Source organism: Erpetoichthys calabaricus, chromosome 10, assembly GCF_900747795.2.
Source record: "Erpetoichthys calabaricus chromosome 10, fErpCal1.3, whole genome shotgun sequence".
Lineage (NCBI taxonomy): Eukaryota > Metazoa > Chordata > Cladistia > Polypteriformes > Polypteridae > Erpetoichthys > Erpetoichthys calabaricus.
In genome coordinates this window covers 8,638,036-8,665,361 of record NC_041403.2, presented here as the reverse complement: position 1 = coordinate 8,665,361, position 27,326 = coordinate 8,638,036, and the positions used below count along the sequence as shown (strand labels likewise).

At 42.0% G+C, this 27,326-nt stretch overlaps 1 protein-coding gene across 1 annotated transcript in view; it reads right to left on the bottom strand.

The window, feature by feature from the left end:
- cfap57 (cilia and flagella associated protein 57) overlaps positions 1-27,326 on the bottom strand; it is a 114,405-nt gene that overhangs the window by 52,355 nt on the left and 34,724 nt on the right. The window contains exons 11-15 of the mRNA XM_028810850.2: positions 18,801-18,971; positions 11,409-11,570; positions 7,739-7,894; positions 3,135-3,228; positions 511-701 (exon numbers count right to left, since the gene is read on the bottom strand). Coding sequence (XP_028666683.1) covers positions 511-701; positions 3,135-3,228; positions 7,739-7,894; positions 11,409-11,570; positions 18,801-18,971 — 774 coding nt within the window. The remainder of the gene's footprint in view (positions 1-510; positions 702-3,134; positions 3,229-7,738; positions 7,895-11,408; positions 11,571-18,800; positions 18,972-27,326) is intronic.

Below are 27,326 nucleotides of genomic sequence, written 5' to 3'. Positions count from 1 at the left end.
TATTAATACAAAAATTCTCTGAAGCACTAAAATCAGTTCAGAGGAGCACAAAGGCAAAAGGAGTTGCTTAAACAATTAAGACAATCTGATAGCAGACTTAGTCTCAATACAGTAATCCAATGGAAAATTTGAAAACACAGAGCAAAATTAAACAATCAAGTTTCAAGAGAGCGTGGTTCAAAGCCAGAATCTTGTTATGTAATTAGTTTTGACTTTTCTATTTAATTGTTTCAGCACTACGTCTCTCACAAATGTCTTCTCTTCCTTTGAGTCAAACATCATGCGTGTTGATAACATTTAAACCAAAATTGTGCTAACATAATGTACAATGCAAAAAAACATGTAAAACACAAACAAAATGTTGACATAACAATGTCACTGGGAAAATGATAAAAATATAAATGACCAAAATAAAAATGATTTAACTTATCAAAAGGAAAGCAAAATATCAAAATTTAATTACCAACCCGTACGATGAATGTTGCAAAACTATGATTAAAATCCCATTACCTGCTCTAAAGTGGTCTGCTTCTCCTGTATCTTGGTCTCATAATATTCTGTGAGATCCTCCAATGCCAAGGACTTGCTTTCCTCCAACTCATGCAGTTGCTTCTCGTATTCCTCCTGCATGCGCTGTGACTTCGTCTGCAGCTCTTGGTATTTCTCGTATTCCAGCATTAGCTTCTGGTTGTTAGCAGATTCTGAAATGTTGGAACATGAATTTTGCCAAATTAAAGAGCTTCAGAAAAATCATTAAAAGAGCCAGAAAAGCAAAAAAGATACCACACCTGATTCCAACCTTCCTTTTCATTCAGAAATATTCTTTCTAAGAGTTTGTGTTTATAATGTAATATTCAAACTCCATCTGTTGTCCCATCCTTGTTGTACCTCAGTGTTATGATCTGTCCTTTCCAAAATCACACATATGTGCCAAATTTATTCTCAGTAGACCATAAAAATAATGTATTTGAAATGAACCATGAGAAAGACGTAAGCCAGAGCCATGCTAGGATTGCAAGCCTATCTTTCACCAAAGTATTTGGCTAAACAAGAGTTAAAGTCAAGAAATCAGAAATTACACAGTTTTATCCAATCTCAGCTACAATGACGTCAAAACATAACTTTCAAGATAATAAACTTTCTCAGGACATCTTAAATAGCAAAATAAACCTCAAAATCAATTTACTTTGGTGTCGAAACCCCATAAAAGATGTGTAGATTTTCCAAATAACTTCAGATAGATATAGGAAAAATTAAATAATGAAACCAATCCTGACAAAAATAGTAGGGGGGCCTCACCACTCCCAGATGGCCTAGCCCCAAACTCAAAAGGCATGCTTACGACCTTGCACAGGCCAAAATACAGGGCAGCCCAAGTGAACTCAGTAAAGTTTATTGATATTAAGGATGATCAAAAATAAGGCGCGCAGGAAGAAAATAAAGAGCAAAAATAGATTTGCTGATCTATAAGTCAACTAAACTTAAAAACACAAAATCAATCATAGTAAACCCAACAAATAAATAATCTTGAATCGAAATCAGGAATCAGAAACAGAAGCAATGCCAAAGCAGCCATTTCATCAGCTGGTTCATCCTAAATACCAGTGTCAGAAGGCCACGTCTCCTTAGGTTTAACCAACAGACTTGTGATAGACAGTAAGGATAAGGGAAAAAGACCTGGGAGTTTTGACTTAGCCAAAGAAACAAGGCAAGGTCAAAACCATGAGTCAAAGCAGTCTTTCATCACAGCCAAAATGGGAAACCAAAATTCAGGAGTCAGGAACCACGAACCAGAACAAGAAATTTGTTACTGGAAGTCAAAAAATAATGGCAAAAGGTAAGGTTTATCTACAAACATTGGAAAGGGAATAGCCACGAGAGGCAACCTTTTAACTCATTTACGTAACTGACACCCATGTTGTGACCTTTGTGAGAAAGCCCCTGGCATCCAGGGCCTGTATTTATCAAGCATCTCAGAATTACTCCTAGGAATTGCATTAAAAGTTGGACTAGGATAAGAATTTGTCCTATTTTAGAATAAGACTTGAGAAGCATTTATGAATCATCCTACACTGACCCCCAGCTCCCAGCTAGGGAGGTTACATTTGTGAATACACGATGTCATGATTTAAGTTTTGTGGTTTCTTTGGAAATCATGACCACGCTTTATAGTGTTCTGATACTAATGCTTCTGGACAAACATAATAATAATAATAATAATAATAATAATAATAATAATAATAATAATAATAAGAAGAAGAAGAAGAAGAAGAAGAAGAAGAAGAAGAAGAAGAAGAAGAATTACAACGTTTATGATGCAATTGGTTCCATTTCTTGATCATGGTCACACAGTGTCAGCAGCGGGATTTGAATGCACAACCTCAGGGTTTGAGGTCCAAAGCTGTCCTCAGCTGAACAACAAGCTGAATACAAAATCTGAGTGGTCTGGTTGACCTCTAACGAACATACCAGCATATCTTAGTGAACTGAGAGGAGGGTGGTGGTGGTGATAATAATAATAATAATAATAATAATAATAATAATAATAATCACAGCAGAATAAGAAGAAGGTAAACATAATAAGGTAGGGTATTATGCTAAGCTGCATGTAATTGTTGCCACTTTGCAACCACACAAATAATACTGTAATTTAAAATTTGCCGTTACTTTTTGATTTACCCTCGTACATGTGGTCAGGAGCAGCTCACTAATGGACAGTTCATTGGCCACAGTAGAGTTCCTGCAGCATATTTATTATGTGCCTTCTCATATGGGGAGGCCCTTCTCCCAAGATGTATAAGTGACAGTGAAGGGGCGTCAAAAATAAAACATTGACAAAACATTTTCAAACTTGGCTAATACAATTCAGGACTGCAAGAGGTTGAAGCCTATCCTGGCAGCCCTGCACAGGGTGCCATTCTAGGGCCTCTTCATTTGCATCCACTTCACATCTGCCAATTAATTTAAGCTGCAGGTCTTTGAGGACATTTGAAGAAAATGGGAATACTCAATGAAAATCCCATGCGAATAACATGCAAACTCCACACAGGCAGAAGATTTGAATATTAGACACTGGATTCATGATGTGTCCCCCCTTTCTATACACATCACATAATTCAGGTCAGCACTCTTACCCAAATCTTGTTGCTCTTTTGACTGCTTTTCTATTAAGTCGACCATCTCCTGTGTATACTTCAACTGCTGTTTCTCCATTTCACTTTTAAGGACCTTTATTGAAAAAACAAAAGAATTTATTCAGTTAAAAGCTATACAAGGAAGGAAATAACCTTTTAAAATGAAGGTGGATGTGGAACAGCTGGCATTCGGTGTTGATCTGAATATGGAGCCCAGAAGATGGACTGTAAGATGAAGACAATGATGAGCTTCGGCATAATTTCCAAAGAGTCCTTGTGCATTCAGGATAGCATTTTCACAGTGTAAGACATTGCAAACTTAGGTCATCCACATGATCTAAGTTGTTGACATAACAAAGGCCACACTTCTATTGACTCTGTTCTCTGCCTTTTCTTTCTGGCGAACAAGCCAACATTTGGTTCTCCGAGTCTGCAGACTCTGGTAAGGATCACAACTGGTACCACACTTTCAGGGTTCATTTTTGATAAAAACAATGCAGTCCTGCCACCGCCTATATTTCCTCATTAAGTCTGTTTTCACAAGCAGGGCTATCATTCACTCTTATTATCAATTGACACATTTGCTCCAAGTGATAAAGCAAAAATTGTAAAAGTGTTAGAGCTTTAAAACAATTCTGACGAGAGCAGGCTATTCAGCCAAAACATAGCTTGACAATGATATTCATCTGATTTTTCCAAAATAATATTAAGTTGAGTTTTGAAAAGTCCCTACATTACAACTGTCTGCTACACTACGTGGTCACTTATTGCATGTGTGTCTAACACTTGTGGTGGATTGCCGGCTTCCTATTCCGGCCCTCACCTCCAGGCCGCCAGGAGGAGCTCTCCCAACAGCATGGACGTGCCCCGAGTTCCAGCAGGGCCTCATGGACTATGTAGTTTTTATACACAGCCCTGCTGGATACCTTGGGGACCACTGGGAGTCGCTGTCGGGAAGCCTGTGGACTCATATGTGCCCTATAACCTGGAAGTACATTCTGGTCACGTGAGCAGGAGAGATGACGTACTTCCAGGTTGAAGATAAGGACTGTTTACCCTGACCCGGAAGGAATAAGGAACTGTGGACTGTTGGGCAGGAACACCTCCGGGTCAGGGTGTATAAAAGGACTCTGGGAAAGCCCAGACACTGAGCTGAGCTGGGAGGTAGGGTGACGAAGTGTCTGGGCGAGGAGGAAAGAGTATTATTGTGAGTGTATTGTTTATGAGTAGTGTGGAGTGGAGGGTGCTTGGTGCACTGTACTATTGTACAATAAAGAAGAACTGTACTATTACCTGGTGTTTGGAGTGGTACCTGAGGGTTCAAGAGGTGGACACACACCTCTACTGCTACACACTTTTGTCACTTTGTATGGGTTTCCTCAATTTCTAGGCATTTTGACTTTAAAAGCCTGCCTTTTGAGTTTGGGGGCTTGGATGCTTGTGGTATAGCAAGGTCCACAGCTCTTGTCAAAAGGGCCAGTTTTTAAATTAAATAATCCTCATGGCTTAGCGAGGGGGCGTGGTGGTGCGTGGCCGAGTGGTTTTCGGGGAATTCGTGATGCGGGCGATTCTCACTTCAGTGCACAGGTGAGGAGTCGTCCGCATCCATAATTGTTCCCGGGAGCTGCTGATTGCCACAGCTGTTTCACGTCCCCGTGATATATAGAAACGCGAGGCGGCTAGTTGGGGGAGAAAAAAGAAAGACAAGATGGACGGAGGTTGCAGGGAAGAAGGCAGGAAGCAGCGAGGAGAAAGCCGGTGTGTTAGCGAGAGAAGGAGAGCGAGCAAGTGCAGGCTTGCGCTGTATACAGGCAGCTGGGAGAGGTGAGCCCAAGAGGGGTGTTTGGCCGGCACCCTAGGGTCGACAGTAGTGGTCGCTCCTGCTGAGCACTTGTTTGGAGCAGGAGTGACTGGGAGAAGGTTGGCTCACTGCAGCGAAGGCAGCAGGTGTCGGAGATTGGGAAGAGAAGCCCCAGTGTGAGCGTCCTGGTCTCTGGGGAGCCCAAGTCTCGGTCTGGTTGAGCAGAACCAGAGCCAGGGATCGGAAGGCCACCAGACCAGATCTGCGAAGAAAGTCAGCTGCATGTATGGCAACTCCCCTGTTGTGAAGCCCGATGGGAGAAGCAGAGGAGCCGCCAGGTAAAAAGAAGGCACCAGGCTTGGTTTTTAAAGAGCCATTGTTTTAACTTTGTTTTTAAAAAGGATTTTTTTTAATTGAATTTTAACCTCCACTTTTCACCTCTATTTTTTATGGGATTATTTATTTATGGATATATGAAGCACTGCACTATTTATTTGGACACTGTTTTGTTTTTAATAAAAGCACTTGTCATTTTTACACCATCCCCTTGCTTCATTGATATGCCTCACTGCCAAGCTCGTCGGTGACATTACCGACAATGTCGGGTTCAGGTCTCCCGGAAGGATGATGGGAGCGTGGAGCGAACCCGCATCGTCACAATGCTTGAAACAGTGAGGCATACACTTTTGAGTTGAAACCTGTGTAGAGTTCAGGGCCTCATTTATAAAACTTTGCATGATTTTGAGAGTAAATTAACAAATATGCCAAAAAACAGAAAACTCATATGCCAAAAAAAATCAGATTTATAAAACCTGGTGTACGCATATTTCTACACAATTTACACTTATAAATCACAGTCATCTTGTAAATGTGCATTTGTGAATACACCTCAAGCCTCACATGGTTCCACCCTGAAACAACCATATATGAACCATGCTGATCAACCTCATACATATACAACCATGATGCTGCAGACTTTCATTGGCTGGTAGTGCAACCACATGACACATCCAATAGTGTGAGACAGAAGATCTTATGTCTAAATCAGAGGCACGCAAAGAGCCTTTATTTGGTGGCCAAAGCGCGGGTGTCAGCAACAAGTGCAAATATGCAAATTGCAACTTGATACTTGTGGCAGGCGGTTGGCGTCCATGCCCAGCCGGGACGCCCCTGCACACTATATTCAGGGGGAGCAGCCCTGGACACTGCAATACCTCCCCCTGGATGCTAGACAGTGGCGTAGCTAGGAGGGGGCAAGGGGGGACATCTGTCCCCAGGCGCAGCATCCAGGGGGTGCCGAATTGATGTTCCCCATTGCATTTTGGCAAACAGGAGGGGGCACAAAATCTTCAGTTGTCCCCGGGTGCTGAAAACCCTACCTACGCCTCTGACGCTAGATGGCCGCCCCCCTGGGGTGGAGCAGTGCCTCGATTTCCCACAGGGTTCCCTGGAAATTGGAGTTGGTGCAGCCCTGTTGGGTCCCGCAGGCACTGCCAGGGGGTGCTGTGTTTGGTACTCCTGAGCCCGTGTGGGCAGCAGATTCATCACACCCGGAAGTGCAGCGGGAACTCGGTGATCAAGCACCTGGAGCACTTCCGGGTGAACTATAAAAGGAGCCAACGACCATCACTCGGCAGCCAGAGTTGGGTGGAGGAGGACAAGGTTGTTGGGGAAGAGTGGTGGTGGTGCCAAAGAAGAGAAAGTGCGGTGGATTAGTGGTGTGCACAGTTTGCACATGCCTAAGGCCGCCCCTGAACCCACAATCCCTTGTGGTTCATTGTGAATACACTCGTGGTGGTGGTGTTTTTTTTTTTTTTGAGCTCTGTGCTCTCTATTTTGACTACTTTTTGGATTTGAGATTTATTTACTTCAGATTGCCTTTGTTTTTTCAGGCAACTCCTTTAGCTCCATGGAGCTTTACTTTGTTGCAGAGCAATTTTGCAGTACTAGGGTGTTGTACTGTGTTAGCCATTGTGGATGTAACGAGAAGTCAAGCAAAATGACACCTTTTATTGGCTAACTATAAAGATTACAATATGCAAGCTTTCAAGGAAACTCAGGCCCCTTCTTCAGGCGAGATGTCATTTTGCTTGAATTCTCATTAGAGCAAATTTTGTGAAATAAATTTTTTATGAATCAAGATTTTGCGTTGCTCTTTAAGTGTGACTAGTCGGGGTTTGATGGTAATTTGGCCCCTTGTGGGCATTTTGAGTCATTACTTGGGATTTTACACTGGGAATTTCTAGTTTATAACACCACAACATCAAACATGTAAGCACACACAAGCAAAGATGTCTGCTGTTATCAAATCTTGGATACCAAGAATTGACAAGTTCTAATGTTTATGCTGTTGATTTGATGACATCACAGGTCAAGACTTATGGACACTCCATTGTGGCAGCGTCCCTAGCCACAGTTTACAAAGATCATAGAAAATAGAGGATCCATTGATAAACAAAAATGATGCTGGAAAAATTGCCCAAAATTCCACACACACAACATCCAAGCCAAAGTTTAAACAAAATGACTACTTTGTGCAGTAGCAGTTCTAAACACTAAGCCATCATACTCGGAACAGCCAATCTTTTAAATAGAATCAGTTATAGAAGATAAATAAAAATCTGAGACAATTATACTGGGTTTATGGATTCTCATTCTCTGTTTCCTAACTGGCTGAACATGGCTCGATGTTTCGAGGTAAGGGCTTGTGTTTCCTTGTTTGCAGGCCAGTTCAAACATCATTAGCCTCTGATATTTTTATGATTTGACTTTTTCATTTCTACAAAATTGCACACCAGCTCACCTGGCTTTTTGTTTTCAGTGCTTCCATTTCCTGGATAAATTTTTCAGTCAGCTCTTTAATTTTCTCATTATAGTTCATGTCTTTAAGCCGAAGCTGATATTCATTCTCCATTTTTAATTCTTCCACTCTTGTTTTCAGTTCCAGCATGATCTGATTCTGTGATTCGAAACAAGAAATAATAATAGGAAACACACTCTAAAAGCAGAGCTGAAGCATGTTCAGGACAGTCTTTAAAAACATGGAAAAGTGCAAGCATAATTTACAGTCATATGAAAAAGTCTGGGAACCCCTCTCAGCCTGTATAATAATTTATTCTACTTTCAACAAAAAAGATAACAGTGGTATGTCTTTCATTTCCTAGCAACACCTGAGTACTGGGGTGTTTTCCGAAAAAAGATTTTTAGTGAGGGCGGCACGGTGGCGCAGTGGTAGCGCTGCTGCCTCGCAGTTAGGAGACCCGGGTTCACTTCCCGGGTCCTCCCTGCGTGGAGTTTGCATGTTCTCCCCGTGTCTGCGTGGGTTTCCTCCAGGCACTCCGGTTTCCTCCCACAGTCCAAAGACATGCAGGTTAGGTGGACTGGCGATCCTAAATTGGCCCTAGTGTGTGCTTGGTGTGTGGGTGTGTTTGTGTGTGTCCTGCGGTGGGTTGGCACCCTGCCCGGGATTGGTTCCATGCCTTGTGCCCTGTGTTGGCTGGGATTGGCTCCAGCAGACCCCCGTGACCCAGTGTTCGGATTCAGCGGGTTGGAAAATGGATGGATGGATTTTTAGTGAAGCAGTGTATGAAATTAAATCAAATGTGAAAAACTGGCTATGCAAAAATTTGGGTCCCCTTGTAATTTGCTGATTTGAATGCCTGTCACTGCTCAATGCTGATTACTTGCAAAACAAAATTGGTTGGATGAGCTCGTTAGGCCTTGAACTTCATAGACAGGTGTGTCCAATCATGAGATATAAAGGGATTTAAGGTGGTCAATTGCAAGTTGTGCTTCCTTCCCTTTGACTCTCCTCTGAAGAGTGGCAGCATGGGATCCTCAAAGCAACTCTCCAAAGATCTGAAAACAAAGATTGTTGAGTCTCCTGGTTTAGGGGAAGGCTACAAAAAGCCATCTCAGAGGTTTAAAACTGTCAGTTTCTGTAACTGTAAGGAATGGAATCAGGAAATGGAAGGCCACAGGCACAGTTGCTGTTAAACCCAGCAGGTCTGGCAGGCCAAGAAAAATGCAGGAGTGGCATATGAGCAGGATTGTGAGAATGGTTACAGACAACCCACAGATCATCTCCAAAGACCGGCAAGAACATCTTGCTGCAGATGGTGTATCTGTACATCGTTCTACAATTCAGTGTAATTTGCACAAAGAACATCTGTATGGCAGGGTGATGAGAAAGAAGCCCTTTCTGCACTCACGCCACAAACAGAGTCGCTTGTTGTATGCCAATGCTCATTTAGACAAGCCAGATTCATTTTGGAACAAAGTGCTTTGGACTGATGAGACAAAAATTGAGTTATTTGGTCATAAGAAAAAGCGCTTTGCATGGTGGAAGAAGAACACCGCATTTCAAGAAAAACATCTGCTACCTACTGTCAAATTTAGTGGAGGTTCCATCATGCTGTGGGGCTGTGTGGCCAGTTCAGGGACTGGGGACCTTGTTAAAGTCGAGGGTCGGATGAATTTAACCCAATATCAACAAACTCTTCAGGATAATGTTCGAGCATCAGTCACAAAGTTGAAGTTACGCAGGGGTTGGATATTCCAACAAAACAATGACCCAAAACACAGTTGGAAATCTACAAAGGCATTCATGCAGAGGGAGAAGTACAATGTTCTGGAATGGCCGTCACAGTCCCGTGACTTGAATATCATCAAAAATCTATGGGACGATTTGAAGCAGGCTGTCCATCAAATTGAACTGAACTGGAGAGATTTTGTATGAAGAATGGTCAACAATACCTCCATCCAGAATCCAGACCCTCATCAGAGGCTATAGGAGGACAGCGTCTAGAGGCTGTTAGATTTGCAAAAGGAGGCTCAACTAAGTAATGATGTCATATCTCTGTTGGGGTGCCCAATTTTATGCACTTGTCTAATTTTGTTATGATGCATATTGCATATTTTCTGTTAATCCAATAAACGTAATGTCACTGCTGAAATCCTACTGTGTCCATAAGGCATGTCATATATTAATAGGAAGTTGCTACTTTGAAAGCTCAGCCAATGAGAAACAAAAATCCAAAGAATTAAAAGGGGTTCCCAAACTTTTTCAAATGACTGTATACAGTGAACACCATTCCATAATTTGACTTTATAACATAATATGGCCTTCTCAAAGCTGTTTAATTCAACCCAGTGGACAGCAGCTCATCCCAGCAGCACTGAGCACACAGCAGTGGCCAACTCTGGGTAGGGTACCAGTCTATCACAGAGCCTGTTCTCTGATATCGAAAGCAAGTTAGAAATCACATGTGCGTGAAGACAAATGTCAGGGTGACTCTTTAATTTAATTTAATATAAGCCTACGTTGCATTCTTGGTCTAGAAGACAAGCTCAGAGTGCTTAATTCTGAACACACAGTAAAATAATTCCTAAGAAAAGTGAATGAGATATATCACAAAGTTAAATGGATTTGTCATGATGATGGTGTAATTACATATTATGGTAAAAAATATGTATTTAGAAAAGAATAAAACTTTACAAAACAAGTCATTGTACCTACTACAGATCAAAACTAGTATATAGAAAAGACCTGTTAGAAAACAAGCTCTGAACAACTAGCCTGAGAGAATACAGGTGGCCGAGATGAAAGGCCAGGCATGGAATGAGGACTGAGTCTTGCCTAAACAGAACTGGAATGAACCAGTAGAGTCTCTGCCCTACAATATCCCATTAGTATGAGAGGTACATCAAGGAACCTGAAGTAGCACAGATTTAGGCTAACAAAGAAGTGGTTTCTGCTGTTCCATAAATGCATACGGCCATGCTGTCTATCTCTGGCATTCAATCCAAGGGCCATGCTGGACCAGAGACAAATCAATATGCTAAGACACCTGGTAGTCTAAGCAAACGAGATGAACTGCATTCTATCCAGCTTGTATTGTCACACTCATTTTACTCAACATACTGTATATATTTGGGCACAATTGGAAACATTAAGTTGAACTATGAATAAATCATGTAACTGTCTCTCTTACCTGTTCTGATACTGTACAGAATTGCCTGGGGTTATAAATGTAAAGGAAAGGGTGAAGTGTTTAACTACAATAGCAGTCCATGCTGACAGTGCCCAGGCTGGTAAGAACAAATATAAAAGGTCTATAGGTGAGATTTGACTCATTCTGTTCAGGTCTACATAACAAAGAGTCTGAAAAGGAAGAATAGGGACACCCTAGGACCCTACCATGACAAAACACCGTTATATATTGGCTGTAATGACAGTGAGTCTAACTGTGTGCCTGTGTGGGCCTTGCTGTGAACTGGTGTTCACTACGGAGTGTTTTCCGGTTTTGCACTTGATGCTGATGGGATAAGCTTTGGCCTCACAACCCTGAATTGTTTCAAGCAGTTTTAAGAATGTATTCCGAACACTGACCATGCAAGCTCTCACACAAGACGGAGCAAATTTCTCTAATAAAGACATGAAACGTAAACCATTTGGAAATAACAGAATTTACCTTTTCCTCCAAGTCGGACTTGGTTATGAGGATCTCTTCTGCATATGTAACTTCCTTCTCACTTTTCAGCCCTCGTCCTTCCTTATCGATTATCTTCCATATGAGGAGACACCCATCTTCAGAGACAGTCAGCAGGAACTGATCATCATATGTTATGGTCATCTGCAGGTAGTGGGGAAAGTCAGAAAAACTGGATTTTTTGAAATTATGTACACTAGAATAATAAACACTTCTCAAAGCAGTTTATGTTATTTCTTTCTCTCTTAATCCAATTCATCTGTGCCATTCAGAGCAGAGAGCTGCTCTTTGTGTCATGATTTGGTACGAGTTTGGATCCTCACATGCCACTGTTGTTTATTTCCGTCATTATGTCCGCCCCCAGTTTTACTAGAGGCCAGGACCCGTAATCGACACAACAGGATAAAAGGACAGCTATGAGTTCAAGTCCTTATCTGATCTGTGGATACCAAATGTGTTAAGAATTCAAAGTTTTTTAATTGTGCTCTTTTTTCATGTGTACGTTTGGTTTTGACCCTCTTGTTCTCTTGACCGTGATTATTGTCTCTTGTATTGGGCTTCAGTTTCATTTCACTTTCTACTTTTTCTTTGTTTTGTTTTATTTTTCATGGCCATCTCCCAGTTTTTGCTCAAAAAGTTTAACTGCCACTTTGCTGATAGAACATTGACATAGCATGATGGATACAAGTAGGTGATCACTTACAGTCATGGCCGAAATTATCAGCACCCCTGGAATTTTCCTTGAAAATGCACCATTTCTCCCAGAAATTTGGTATGCACATGTTTATTTCCTTTCTGTGCATTGGAACAACACAAAAAACGGAGAAAAAAAGCCAAATCTGACATCATTTCACACAAAACTCAAAAACCGGTCTGGATTAAATTATTGGCACCCTCTACTTAATATTTGGTTGCACGCCCTTTGGAAAAAATAACTGAAATCAAGCGCTTCCTATAACCATCAGCAAGCTTGTTACACCTCTCAACTGGAATTTCTGACCACTCTTCTTTTGCAAGCTGCTCAAGGTTTCTCAGATTTGAAGGGCGCCTTCTCCCAACAGCAATTTTGAGATCTCTCCATAAGTGTTCAATCGAATTTAGATCCAGACTCATTGCTGGGCACTTCAGAACTCTCCAGCGCTTTGTCTTCAACCATTTCTGAGTTCTTTTAGAGGTATGTTTGGGGTCATTGTCCTGCTGGAACACCCATGACCTCTGACGCAGACCCAGCTTTCTGACACTGGGCCCTACATTGCTCCCCAATATCTTTTGGTAGTCTTCAGATTTCATGATGCCTTGTACACAGTCAAGGCATCCAGTGCCAGAGGCAGCAAAACATCCCCAAAACAGCTTAGAACCTCCACCATGTTTGACTGTAAGTACTGTGTTCTTTTCTTTGTAGGCCTCATTCCGTTTTCTGTAAACAGTAGAATGATGAGCTTTACCAAAAAGCTCTACCTTGGTCTTGTCTGTCCACAAGACGTTCGCCCAGAAGGTTTTTGGCAAACTCCAGTCTGGCTTTTTTATGTTTCTGTGTCAGCAGTGGGGTCCTCCTGGCTCTCCTGCCATAGTGTTTCATTTCATTCAGATGTCGACGGACAGTTCGAGCTGACACTGTTGCACCCTGAGTCTGCAGAACAACTTGAATATGTTTTGAAGTTGATTGGGGTTGTTTATCCACCATTCGGACTATCCTTCGTTGCAGTCTTTTATCGATTTTTCTCTTCCGTCCATGTCCAGGGAGATTAGCTACAGTGCCATGTGTTGTGAACATCTTGATTATGTTGCGCACAGTGGACAAAGGAACATTAAGATCTCTGGAGATGGACTTGTAGCCTTGAGATTGTTGATATTTTTCCACAATTTTTGTTCTCAAGTCCTCAGACAATTCTCTGCTCTTCTTTCTGTTCTCCATGCTTAGTGTGGCACACTCAGACACACAACAGAAAGCTTGAGTCAGCTTTTCTCCATTTTAACTGGCTTCAGGTGTGATTGCTATATTGCCAGCACCTGTTTCTTGTCACAGGTGAGTTCAAACGAGCATCATATGCTTGAAATAAAAAGATTTACCCACAATTTTGAAAGGGTGCCAATAATTTTGCCCGGACCATTTTTGGAGTTCTGTGTGAAATGATGTCAGATTTGGATTTTTATCTCTGTTTTTTTTGTGTTGTTCCAATGCACATAAAGGAAATAAACATGTGGATACCAAAATTGCAACAATTTTCTGGGAGAAATGGTGCATTTTTTGGGAAAATTCCAGGGGTGCCGATAATTTCGGCCATGACTCTAAGATACAATACCATAATATTGTAAAGCACACTTAATTCAATTCAGGGTTGCAGTGGGTCATAGACTTTCTAGGCAACACTGAGTACAAGGTAAGAAGTAATCCTCAAAAGGCCAACAAGTCCATTTCAGATCCAACTGCCAGCCTTTTGGTTTGCCTACACAGGCACAGACAGAACACGGAAAATCCTCAAGGACAACATCCAGGCACAGGATTCAAACCCAGAAAACTGATCTTTTGAGACAGCAGCACTACCTCTGTGTCACCTTGATACAACTTACAAGGCATTACAATTAAATACATAACCAGATGCAATTATACCACATTCAATTTTCAAGTGGATGCTATCAGCAGTTCTTATTTGGATTTATTCTAATTTAATGTTGCTGTAAGAGCCATTTTCCTTGTTCTATAAGATTCATGAATATTTCTTAGATGACAATGCATAATTAATGGGAAGTTCCTATAACCCCCGTAAATAGAATTGCAGTGGTACATTCTTACCATTTCTAACAGCTTGGAGCAGGCATGCGCAACCTTTCCGCTATTGACGGCCGCACTACAGACTTTTTACTTTAATAACAGCCGCCAGTAAGTCCAAGTAAACTTAATAATGTTTTATGATTTATGTAAAAATTTACAGATTACACATTAAAACAGAGTATGATATATCTGACAATATTCAATTTACTGGTCTACATATGTAAAAAAATGTCTACGAAACGTCATATAGGACAAAAAACCTTTACAGCAATTGTTTCAGGAAGTTTGGAAAACATCGCCATTAATGGCTTCCTTGCTCTTGCATGTTTGCAGACATACTTGCAAAGTCAGGGGACTCGCTGGAGACCATTAGGAGATGGCAGTGCTACATCGAATGCTACTTCCATTTGTTTATCCACGCTGCACCATCTCACCCCATTTCTCCCAGGAAATGCGGAGTAAGCTCGAGAGTCCCTAGGCCTCGATGAATATATAAAGGGCAACATTTTGGTCAACATACCGACCCGGCTAAGGAAGGTTCTGCGGTGTTTGAGATTCTACACTTGCAGGAGTCTAGAGACCCCAGAGTCCAAATCGGCTTTCAGCGTCACCATACCGACCCGGCCGACAAAGATTCCGCGGCGTTGAGACCCCTTACTCGCTGGAGTCCAGAGACCCTACACCTGCACGGCCGCCATTATGTACACTTTAATATACACGTCCACGGCCGCCAAAGTCCTTGCCCACGGCCGCAGGTTGCGCACAGCTGGCTTGGAGTAAACATTATACTTCAGTCAGCTAGTGATAGCCTTGCCTTGTATAAGGTGTAGAGGCATACGGTTTTTAACCGTGATCGCACGTCACCGTGCCTGGGCACTTGCCTATGTGCCAACCGGCTTACGAGCCTTTTGAGTGTGTGAAGCAAATATGCACTTAACAGCACTTAATTTATGTGTTGTGCCGTACATAAAGCGTACAGAAGAAGAAGCTAAGAACCTTTAAGTAGAGAAGAAGAAACGTGACCGCACGTAACAGTGCTCGATGGTCTACGGGCTCTTTGAATGTGAGAAATAACAAGTAAAGAAAACTTGTTTACTTAAGTACTGCACCGTACGCCAAGGCGTACAGAAGAAGAAATTAAGAACCTTTAAGCATAGAAATAACTAAAGTCTTTCAAGAAAAGCTAAGTTTAAAGAAGATACATTTTTCCCTTTTTTTGCCTTTTATTTTACGTGTGTAACTATTTTTTCTTTCATTCTTGTGTGGATTATTTGCTTTTACCTTTCACTAAATACCTTTAAAACAAGCTCTTGGATTCGGAGAATTCTTTTGACACGCGTCTTACCCGTGCCTGATGACACCTTATACAGTGGTGTGAAAAACTATTTGCCCCCTTCCTGATTTCTTATTCTTTTGCATGTTTGTCACACAAAATGTTTCTGATCATCAAACACATTTAACCATTAGTCAAATATAACACAAGTAAACACAAAATGCAGTTTGTAAATGGTGTTTTTTATTATTTAGGGAGAAAAAAAATCCAAACCTACATGGCCCTGTGTGAAAAAGTAATTGCCCCCTGAACGTAATAACTGGTTGGGCCACCCTTAGCAGCAATAACTGCAATCAAGCGTTTGTGATAACTTGCAATGAGTCTTTTACAGCGCTCTGGAGGAATTTTGGCCCACTCATCTTTGCAAAATTGTTGTAATTCAGCTTTATTTGAGGGTTTTCTAGCATGAACCGCCTTTTTAAGGTCATGCCATAGCATCTCAATTGGATTCAGGTCAGGACTTTGACTAGGCCACTCCAAAGTCTTCATTTTGTTTTTCTTCAGCCATTCAGAGGTGGATTTGCTGGTGTGTTTTGGGTCATTGTCCTGTTGCAGCACCCAAGATCGCTTCAGCTTGAGTTGACGAACAGATGGCCGGACATTCTCCTTCAGGATTTTTTGGTAGACAGTAGAATTCATGGTTCCATCTATCACAGCAAGCCTTCCAGGTCCTGAAGCAGCAAAACAACCCCAGACCATCACACTACCACCACCATATTTTACTGTTGGTATGATGTTCCTTTTCTGAAATGCTGTGTTCCTTTTACGCCAGATGTAACGGGACATTTGCCTTCCAAAAAGTTCAACTTTTGTCTCATCAGTCCACAAGGTATTTTCCCAAAAGTCTTGGCAATCATTGAGATATTTCTTAGCAAAATTGAGACGAGCCCTAATGTTCTTTTTGCTTAACAGTGGTTTGCGTCTTGGAAATCTGCCATGCAGGCCGTTTTTGCCCAGTCTCTTTCTTATGGTGGAGTCGTGAACACTGACCTTAATTGAGGCAAGTGAGGCCTGCAGTTCTTTAGACGTTGTCCTGGGGTCTTTTGTGACCTCTCGGATGAGTCGTCTCTGCGCTCTTGGGGTAATTTTGGTCGGCCAGCCACTCCTGGGAAGGTTCACCACTATTCCATGCTTTTGCCATTTGTGGATAATGGCTCTCACTGTGGTTCGCTGGAGTCCCAAAGCTTTAGAAATGGCTTTATAACCTTTACCAGACTGATAGATCTCAATTACTTCTGTTCTCATTTGTTCCTGAATTTCTTTGGATCTTGGCATGATGTCTAGCTTTTGAGGTGCTTTTGGTCTACTTCTCTGTGTCAGGCAGCTCCTATTTAAGTGATTTCTTGATTGAAACAGGTGTGGCAGTAATCAGGCCTGGGGGTGGCTACGGATATTGAACTCAGGTGTGATACACCACAGTTAGGTTATTTTTTAACAAGGGGGCAATTACATTTTCAGGTTTGGATTTTTTTTCTCCCTAAATAATAAACACCATCATTTAAAAACTGCATTTTGTGTTTACTTGTGTTATATTTGACTAATGGTTAAATGTGTTTGATGATCAGAAACATTTTGTGTGACAAACATGCAAAAGAATAAGAAATCAGGAAGGGGGCAAATAGTTTTTCACACCACTGTATATTTCAGCAGCTACAGTTGCTTAGATAAAGTTTAGAAGATTTTTTAAAGTGAAGCATATCTTTAAATGTGAGAAACTCAACCTGAACATATGTTTATATGTTGTTATATGACGGCCAGGACGCCTCCATGCTGGGAGTACCGAGGGAGCACAGGTGGCCAGAGCATTACCTCCCAGGAATGTTAGATGGCAGCCCCCCTGGGTTGCAGCAGTGCCTCGGTCTCCCGTAGGGCTTCATGGGAGTTGGAGTTTGGTACAGCCCTGTTGGGATCCGCAGGCACCGCCAGGGGGTGCTACAATTACTGCTGAGCTAGAGTCGGGAGGAGGAGGATGAAGCTTGCTGAGGAGGAGTGGAGGAAAATGAAGGACTGAGAGATAAAGAAAGAACAGAGAGTGAGAGACAAAGAAGATAAAAAGAGTAAAGAAAGTGTGTGTTTGGGCTGTTGGGGACACTGTAAATAAAAATCACTTGTGCTTTGGTACTGGTGTCATTAGCGTCTGTCTGTGATCCGGGCTGGAATGTTCACAATGTGTAAAAGCTTTAAGAAGTGTCAAAGCTTTATTCATGTATTTTAGGCCTTGTTACATGTCAGGACCTGATAAAATGCATCAGCCTAAGAGACACTGAGGTAACATTCCAAGATATTAACTTTTACAGAATTCTATTTTTTTTTTTCCACAAAACAAATTAGAAAAATATCCATAAGAGCTGCGAGTAATAACCAAAATAATCAGATTGTAAGTACAAACAGCAGAAATGATGTTTCTTTAAATGGTGGCTGGGTTGATACTTTGTGATAGGATGAGAAGCTCAGCAACCTGGGAGAGCCTAGAGTAAAACTGCTGCTTCTCCAGATTGAGAGGAGCCAGTTGAGGAGGTTTGGGCGTGTCATAAGGATGCCTCCATGGTAGTCAACTGTCCCGAGAGCTGCACTTAACACATTCCACTGGGTGGAGACCCTGCAGCAGACCCAGGTTACGTTTGGACGGATTGTCTCTCTTGGCTGGTTTGGCAATACCTGGGAATTCCCCAGGAAGAGCTGGGCTCTGTTGCTAGGGACAGAGAAGTTTAGGTTGACCTGCTTGGCCCTACTGCCACTGTGACCCTCAGCAAGAAAAGTGATTCAGAAAATGCAACGAGATTTCTCAAGGCCTTTTTCATTTCCATCGTAAAAATCAAATGAACATCCATTTAATATTCTATTAGAGATTATCCCACTATATGACAAAATTATATTTTTTCCCAAGTTGTGTCCAATTCTGAATTTTTTTCTTGATTCCATAAATAATCTTCTCCAAAATGTAAGACTACAGCGGGGTTAGCAGATCGACTAATGGATAAATATTACGGATGTAACACTCCCAAAAAAGACTAATTTAAATCTCATGGAGATGAGGGCAAGTTGCAACAGAAGGATTGCAGAAGTTACAAATGAAACTGTCAGGGAGGTCTTACAAAGCCGTATGTTCTCTCTGCTTCACATGATTTACGTTGATTCTGTATGGCTGAGAGGTGCTGCCGAACACAGCCCAAACCAACCTCTTATGGCATGAACTGGGAATCAATACTGAGAAACCAGGAAGGATATGCCTGAAATATTAATCAAGACAAAAAAGTGTAAAGATTACCTTTGTGATTGGTGCTGCATGGCCATAACATTCGTTCCACTCCTTCTGTATGGGTAGTGGGTATTTCATCGAACGGATGGTACCAGCTGATGTGCCAACAAAAAGCATTCGACCTGAATGGGACATCACAATTGATGTGTAGGAAACATCTGACTGAATCTCACGCAGGATCTGCAAAATATGAAGGACAGTCTTTACTGAATCATGTAGACAGCTGATTGACAATGCCTGAATGGCCATATCTGACTATTTATACAGAGTGATCAATGTCATGAGCTGAACGCGTAAATCCATATATCTTTTATTGCTGACCTGTTTTATTATACTTCATCAGTGCCTACTGTCACAAGAGCCTGGGGGTGGTATCCAGCCGGGACGCCCAGGAGGACCAGAGGAGGGCTTACGCCTCCCCCAGACCACGTGGGGGCAACTGCCCTGGTGGCTTTCGGGACCACGGGAACAGAGCTTTGAAGCTCAACCCTATTGGGTGCCCCAATGTCTATGGAGCCCTGGCCCTCAGCACTTCCGCCACACCCGGAAGTGCTGGAGGGAGAAGACCAGGGACACCCGGAGTGCTTCCGGGTGCGCAGCCGGTACTTCCGCCACACTGGGGAGTCCTGGCGGAAGCTAATCAGGAGGCACCTGGAGCACATCCGAGTGTGTATAAAAGGGGCCGCCTCCCTCCATTTGATGGCTGGAGTCGGGAGTGGAGAAGACAAGGTGGAGAAGGAGAGGAGTGGAGGCGTCATTGTGAAAGGCCTGAACTTTGGGGGAGTTTTGGGGTTGTGTGTGTTTTCAATTTTTAAATAAAAGTTGTAAATAAACGTGTGTGGTGCTTGAAACAATATCTACCTGTCTGCGTCCGGGCTGCTTTCCACACTATATACTATATTTCTTTTTCCATCAGTACCCATATACTGTATTTCTTTTTCCATCAGTATCTATATATTGTATTTCTTTTTCTATCAGTACCCATATACTGCATTTCTTTTCTGTTGCTCTGTCGATTACTAGATGCTTAGAGGCAAGGTTGGTAGCACAAACTTATCAAGTAGCAACAAAAGTAACATTAATGACACAAAAACAAAAACCCTCATGTTCCAAAATCTGACATTTTAAATGTTGTCTGGGTGAATGTAAACATTGTTGGCAAGGTCTAAGGACTTTAGTGAAAAAAAAGGTTCAGTCCCTCCACCAAATATCTGTATGACTTTAACTTAATTCGCCTTTGCTAAGAAGCACTAAGATGCTGAGCTGTCACAACTGAGTCCCCACTGCTTACGTTAAATTAGTTAGCTTTGTTCAGAGGCGCAGTAGCCCCCTAGTGGCTAAGTTGTTCAACTGTCATTACAAGTTTTTCAATACGGTCCTCACTAATAATTTAGGGACACAAAGATGATTAAAGGTTTATTAACAGTAACTAAGATGTTTACATGTCAGAAATTTCGTGTGAATGTGTTACAGTGTTGATGCTCTGACTTGGACAATTCCAAGAAAATAAAGCTATCCAACGATGTAACAGTGTTCTTTCACCTCAGACAATTTTATAAAATAGAAAAATATAACTTGATCAGCCAGAAATATCATTTTTGTGGTCGAATTACATTTGGAGTGATGTGATACACCTTAAATACTAAATGTTTAGTTTGCTCTTTATTTTCATGAAAAAGAGCAGTTTATCTTTAATAGCTTTTTATTTGCAGAGCAAGTCACAAATCAACAGCGACTTCATGTTTCTCCCAAAACTTCAGTCAGAAACTCACAAGAATACACTGAAGCAGGAAGGTAAAATGTCACAGATTGAAAAACATATGAATGCAGCAAAGGGCCATAATGATGATGGTTCTGCCACACCACTGACTTACTTAGCTGTATCAAATTAAAAGAACTGAATGCTAATGTTACTGATTATTTTGTGCTTTATATTAATAATTAGGGCAGCACGGTGGTGCTGCTGCCTTGCAGGAAGGAGACCAGGATTTGTTGCCCAGGTGTTGCCTGCATGGAGTTTGCATATTCTCCCTGTGTCTGAGTGGTTTAGGACAAAGTGGGCCTTGTCCATTTTGCTAGGCTTTCGTGGCACATCAGGCCTTTTAAGGAAGCAGATTTAATGGAGATGCAGGCATCCATCTGCAGAAAAACCTCACTTGCATTCCAAACTAAGTGACTGAACTCCAGCTTGTACCAGGATCTGCCTGGACTTCATCATATAACGATGGTGTCAACCAGAGGTGACCTGAGATCTCTCCATAGGCCCCTCTGCAGACCTCTTGAGTCAGAAGGTGCAAATTGGATTCAAGCAAGAACAAAGACCTATAATTCAATGGATGACAACTAAGATGGACAGAAGAACCCACCTATTAAAAGTCACTGATTTTGTAATTGGAAGTGACTTTAAACTAATCAGGAGAAAGTTCAACCTGCCTTTAAAACTCTCTACACCATCCTGAAGAAGCTCGCTCTCTTTGGGATATTTGCTGGATACTCATTGAATTCTCTAGTTATTCTCTCTAGGATTCTCTCAGGGTTGGGAAAAAATGCAAAATGACCTTCTGAAACTTGGTCTCTGTACCCTAAAAGTCATGAGCCACCCTCTCCATGAGGAACTGAAAAGGTGAAACTCTCTTCTCTTTGTGAGCCTGAGAGACAAGATCCAGTCTGCCAAGCTAAGTACTGAGCCCTGTCTGCTTAGAAGCAGCCATGACTTCAAGAAGCAAACTTCAGCATCTAAATTTTTCTGCCTGAAAGGCTAATGCCTTTACCCTATGGAGTGGCAAAAGACAGAAGAAGGCAAACTAAGGAAGTAGCAGCACAACGCTGACAAGGATAACACATCAGAGAGAAAGAGCACACTGTGACGCATGAAGAATCTTCCACTAGAGCCTGAAGCAGCAGAAAAGCTACACATCCATACACCATCAGATATCATCCACAAAGACTTGGTATTGTAAAACTACTTAACTGTGCCAAGAAAAAAGAAAATTAGAACTTTAAATAACCAGTAAACATTCAGTCTATGTTATACTGTATGTTTGCCTGTCTAGTGTTTCTGCATCCAGTCTTATATGTCAATATATACAGTACATGCAGTTATCATATTTCTATACTCCTTGTGGTTAGAAATAAATTGCATTATTCTATTTCTTAAAATGAGTATGCTTCAGTTACCTTGAAATAAGTCTAATGGCTGGAGACTCCCCCTACTATAACAGAGAACGGTAAGGTACATAAAATAAGAGCCAAGGCAAATTATCTATATATATAATTCACTAAGGCAAGACAACCATGGAAAGCACGCCGGAAGGGGCGTGGATTCACTAAACCGCCGACAAGTAAGACGCCAATGGAGCATGCAGGAAGGAGCCACGCCCACCAACTCTTAGACCATTGGATACGACGAAAGAATCACAGAGCCACGCCCACCAACTCGGACGCGACGCCAAGGGAAACATGCCGTCATTTCTTTTTGTCTGTGCCAGAGTACACTTGCAGCTCTGAGCCACGTTGAGTTTTCATTAGTCAACCTCAGTGGAACCTTGGTTCACACAGAGGCAGCGCCAGAGAGAGACAGAGGCACACAGAGGCAGCGCAAGAGAGAGAGTGCCGCGCACACACAGGCAGCGCCAGAGAGAGCAGCACAATCCTTTAAAACTGAAGTTAAAACACAATGAAGGAAGCAGTCTTTAAAAACCAATAAGCCCTGTGCCTCTTTTTCATTAGCGTCTCACCTGCTTCAGGCCCTGCAACAGTCGAGACGCTCTCTCAGCAGCTGACATTCTCTGTGCCTGACTCCACTACTGTCAGTCGCCTGATTAAAAATGGCCTTTTGAAGGGGAGCTATGGACCTGCTATACCACAGGAACACATTGCCTTCGAGCCTGCTCTCGCTCACTGTAACGTACTGGCTTGCTCTCTCTCTCTCTCCTCACTCGCTCACACACTACACAGTAGTGATGGGTCGTTCCTGAACGATTCGTTCATTTTGAACGAATCTTTAATGTGACTCGGGAAGAACGAGTCGTCTCGTGGAAGTGAGTCGTTCAGTCGCGCATGCGCATTTGCGCAACTTTCTATAGTTTTTTCGAGTCTTCGGGTTTTTCGAGTCGTTCGTTCATCATGTGACAGCCTCATAAGCTTAACCAACTCAGTCTGAGCCGGAAAAAGAACTGATTAGTTCATCTCTCGAGTCTTCGGGTTTGAGTCGTTCATTCATCACGTGACAGCCCCATAAACTTAACCAACTCAGTCTGAGCCGGAAAGAGAACTGATTAGTTCATCTCTTGAGTCTTCGGGTTTGACTCGTTCGTTCATCACGTGACAGCCCCATAAGCTTAACCTATGCAGTCTGAGCCGGAAAGAGAATTGATTAGTTCATTCCTCGAGTCTTTCGAGTCGTTCGTTCTTTTGTCACGTGACCACTTACCGGCTCAGTAGTTGCGAATCATAGACTAAAGACCCAGGTAAACAATGAATTAATATTTTCTGCTTCTTATAGCATTATAGTTTTGTCTTGTTTGTAGTGTGATCAACATTTGTGTAAGCAGTAGATGTGTTACGGAGGTAACAGGTAACATTTTAATTATATTTTGCTAAAATGAACGAAATGACTCGAAAAAAGATTTGTTCATTTTGCTGAACGAGACTCAAAGGTCCGAGTCGGTAAAATGATCCGAACTTCCCATCACTACTACACAGGGGAGAAATGCCCGAAGCAGAGAGACAGAGGGGGTGGGGGCTCGCGTGCTGCTGAGAGAGAGAGGGGGGGGGGGCTGGGGAGGCTCGTGTGCTGCTGAGAGAGGGGGGGGGAGGCTCGCGTGCTGCTGAGAGAGGGGGAGGGGGCTCGCGTGCTGCTGAGAGAGAGAGAGGGGGGGGGTGGGGAGGCTTGTGTGCTGCTGAGACAGAGAGAGAGAGAGGGAGGGAGGGAGGGGGGGCTGGGGAGGCTCGCGTGCTGCTGAGAGAGGGGGAGAGGGCTCGCATGCTGCTGAGAAAGAGAGAGAGAGAGAGAGAGAGAGAGAGAGAGAGAGAGAGAGAGAGAGAGAGAGAGAGAGAGAGAGAGAGAGGAGGCTCGCGTGCTGCTGAGAGAGAGAGCCTGCACATGCCATGCAGCTGAGCAGGGAGCCTGGGTGTTTATGTCAGTGTTATTCAATGTTTTTACTATTACACTGTGCATTCTATAGTGTAATAATTAACTATATTTGTGCTTAAAAATCTTTAAAAAAATATATTTACATACAGTTCGTATGGTCTGGAATGGATTAATTGTATTTACATGCAATCCTATGGGGGAAATTGCTTCGGTTCACGACCAAATCGGTTTACGACCAGAGGTTTGGAACGAATTATGGTTGTGAACCGAGGTTCCACTGTATATTGAGTCTAGAAAACATGATCAGCAAGTCTTTGATAGGCTGCAACAAAATGATGAAAGAACGGGCACATTTTTTTCTCACAAGCTGGGTGGGTGTTAGTTAGTTAATTAGTTACTCGAAGGATTTCAAGATTTAATTTGCACAAGTGGTAACACTGCAAAAGCAGCCCAAACCAGAAAAGACTGCTGGCAAAAAGTGGCTGACAAATTAAACGCGTGTGCATTGTACTTACTGAAAGCGGCGTTACAGATTTTGCAAATGTTCATTTTTTCCCTCTGCTTAAAAAACATTAAAAAAGCGGCGTGATTATGCAGCGTATACTATGCCGCGGGTTGGTATGCAGCGTGTAAAACAGTTTGTCGCGGATAATTTGCCTTTTACTTTAACACGAAGACAATTTCCTGTTAGATTTGCCTTTGCGATGACAATTGATAAGGCACAGGGCCAAACTTTCAAAAAAATGTGCATGTATCTGCCAAAACCAGTTTTCAGTCACGGACAGTTGTATGTTGCTCTCTCCAGAGTTCCATCTTTTCATTCACTTACTGGTATGCCTGCAGGAACACGTGCAGCGAGCGTGAGAGAGCGAGCGACACACACACGCATACAGGCGCGGGAGAGAGAGAGCGCTGGACGCATAAGAATAATAATACTTCATTACATTGATATACCGGTGTTTTCAGTATTCAAAGCGCTATCCACACAGGGAGAAACCGGGAAGCGAACCCAAAATCTTCCACAGTCTCCTTACTGCAAAACAACAGCACTACCATTGCGCTACAAGGCAGTTAAAGAATGCACCGGCCTCGATTTTGTTTTCACTTCTGTTTACAGCGATCGGATCGTAGCGTGCATTGTTGCAATGTCACTTTTCTTGGTGGCTTATTACATTACGGATGTTTCACATGTTAATTTTTTTCCCTGTGCTTAAAAGACATTAAAAAAGTGTTTCTCAACTGTGACTCCGGAACAACTCAGTATGCAAGCTATATTAAGCGTCAACAACGAAGACTCGCTACACTTAAATGAACAAGTGCTGAAACTTATCCCTACCGACGAAGTAACTTTCACCAGCGTGGCCTCCATCGTCACACCCGATCCCGCTTTCAGTCACGGACAATTGTATGTTGCTCTCTTCAGAGGTCCATCTTTTCATTCACTCACAGTGGTATCCACAAACCCACCCCATTTGGACAACTGTGTCGTTCAGCAAGTGTTCACCCATCAATACATAATTATGCGGCGTATGTTACGCCGCGGGTTGGCTAGTTTGATTAATTACTGGTAATACCGAAGGCAAAAACTTTATAATTAACTAACCAAGTTAAAATGTCTATTACACATCCCACATTATTATGGTGTCCTCCTGGGTTGCTGTTTTATTGATTATTAATCACCCAAAAATTCCTACAGTGGGTCTGCTCCTGTTTCCTCTCACTGTCCATGAAGGTTACGTGAATTGGTGATGTTAAATTGGCCCTAGTGTGTGGTTGGGATGTGTGTGGGTGTGTGTGTGTGTTTGCCCTACAATACCTACAATAGACCGACATCCTGTCCAGGGTTTGTCCCTGCCTTGCATCCTATGATAGCTGGGATAGGCTCCAGGACAACAACCCCACAGCCCTGGTCTGATACACTCTCAACTTTCCACGGTTTGGCTAATATCTTTAACGAATGTGTGTGACATATTTAGTCTTGCTAATCAGACATTAAACTGCAGTGAAAAGGCACAAGGTGAGGCAGACTGTGCAGTACTGTGGCGCACTAAAGGGTGTGCATGTGAGCCCAACAGGTTCTCATTGCTGCTGTTCTTATATGCAGAGGTGCCAATAAGTTAGCGATATCAGAAAGTCAAGTGCACTGCAGCGGTCCATTTATTTTTATTTTTTTGTTCCAACTGACTGCCAAAATGGAACATTAAGATTTTTAAAACTAAGGGGGACTTTTACAAGAAAGTGACTGAGATTTTCATGGAGAAGGATAGGCGCATGGACTTCATTTACAAATAAGGACCCTTAAACCATAGACGGTTTTCAATTTTATAAAAAAAAATGGGATCAGAATAAGAAAAAAAATTCAATATTTAAAAACTAAATTTTGACCTTAAATAAAATATTCTTTTGTTTTTCTTGTTATCCTTTTGTTGAAAAGTCTGTATTAAAATTGATTAAAGCATCAGAATTAAAAGCTTTTAAAAACTAATAAATATTTCAATTAAAATCAAAATTGAAATCCTTTTTTTTGTACACCACTCTATACTTTCATTTGTATTGAATGAGTATGAATTGTGAAGTTGCAACGTTAAATTTAGAACACATGGAGGGTGAGGAGCAAATGCGCTCTCTCTGCTATAAATGTCACGTTCTTTCTTAGCTAAATATGCACCTCACCTGTGTGTTTAAGGAATGCTGATGAGATATACTGTAGATAGATAGATAGATAGATAGATAGATAGATAGATAGATAGATAGATAGATAGATAGATAGATAGATAGATAGATAGATAGATAGATAGATAGATAAATACTTTATTAATCCCAAGGGGATATGAAACATAACTAGTAGTCAATGTTCACGCTGCCAGCTGAATAGTGAATAAGCTACTCTTTGGGGTTCATATATTTGTAAATCTGACACTGAAGGAGTCCGTGCCTCACCAGCCATGAACCTCACCGCACGTCACAGGTCTGGATGTGGCAGGTTAGAAAATGGCATATTTGTAATTTATTTAGACTTCTTTGCAGAGATCTGTTTAACTTTGACATTTTTTTTTGTTGATCAGTGTCAAAAAATCTAAATTAAAATCCACTGTGATTAAAACACGTAACAATAAAATGTGAAAACTTCCAAGGGGATAATAGCTTTTCATAGGATATTTTTATTTGCTATGTGACCTTATGTTAGTAACCTTTGGCCAGAAGCAGTGAGGCACTCTGTCACCAGTGAGTAGTTGCTGGGGGGTCCACACCTCTCCATTTCACTTCATCACAGAGAGTGGCTGATCATGAACCCATTGTCCCCAAGTAGGGAAGCAGTAGCTTATCCAGTGGAGCTAAAGAGAATTTCCTCCCTCAAAGTGAGTTGTATTACACAATGGCAGACTCTCTAACTGAACCTACAAGGTTGGCACTTAAAAGTCAAAACTGTTTGACCCAAA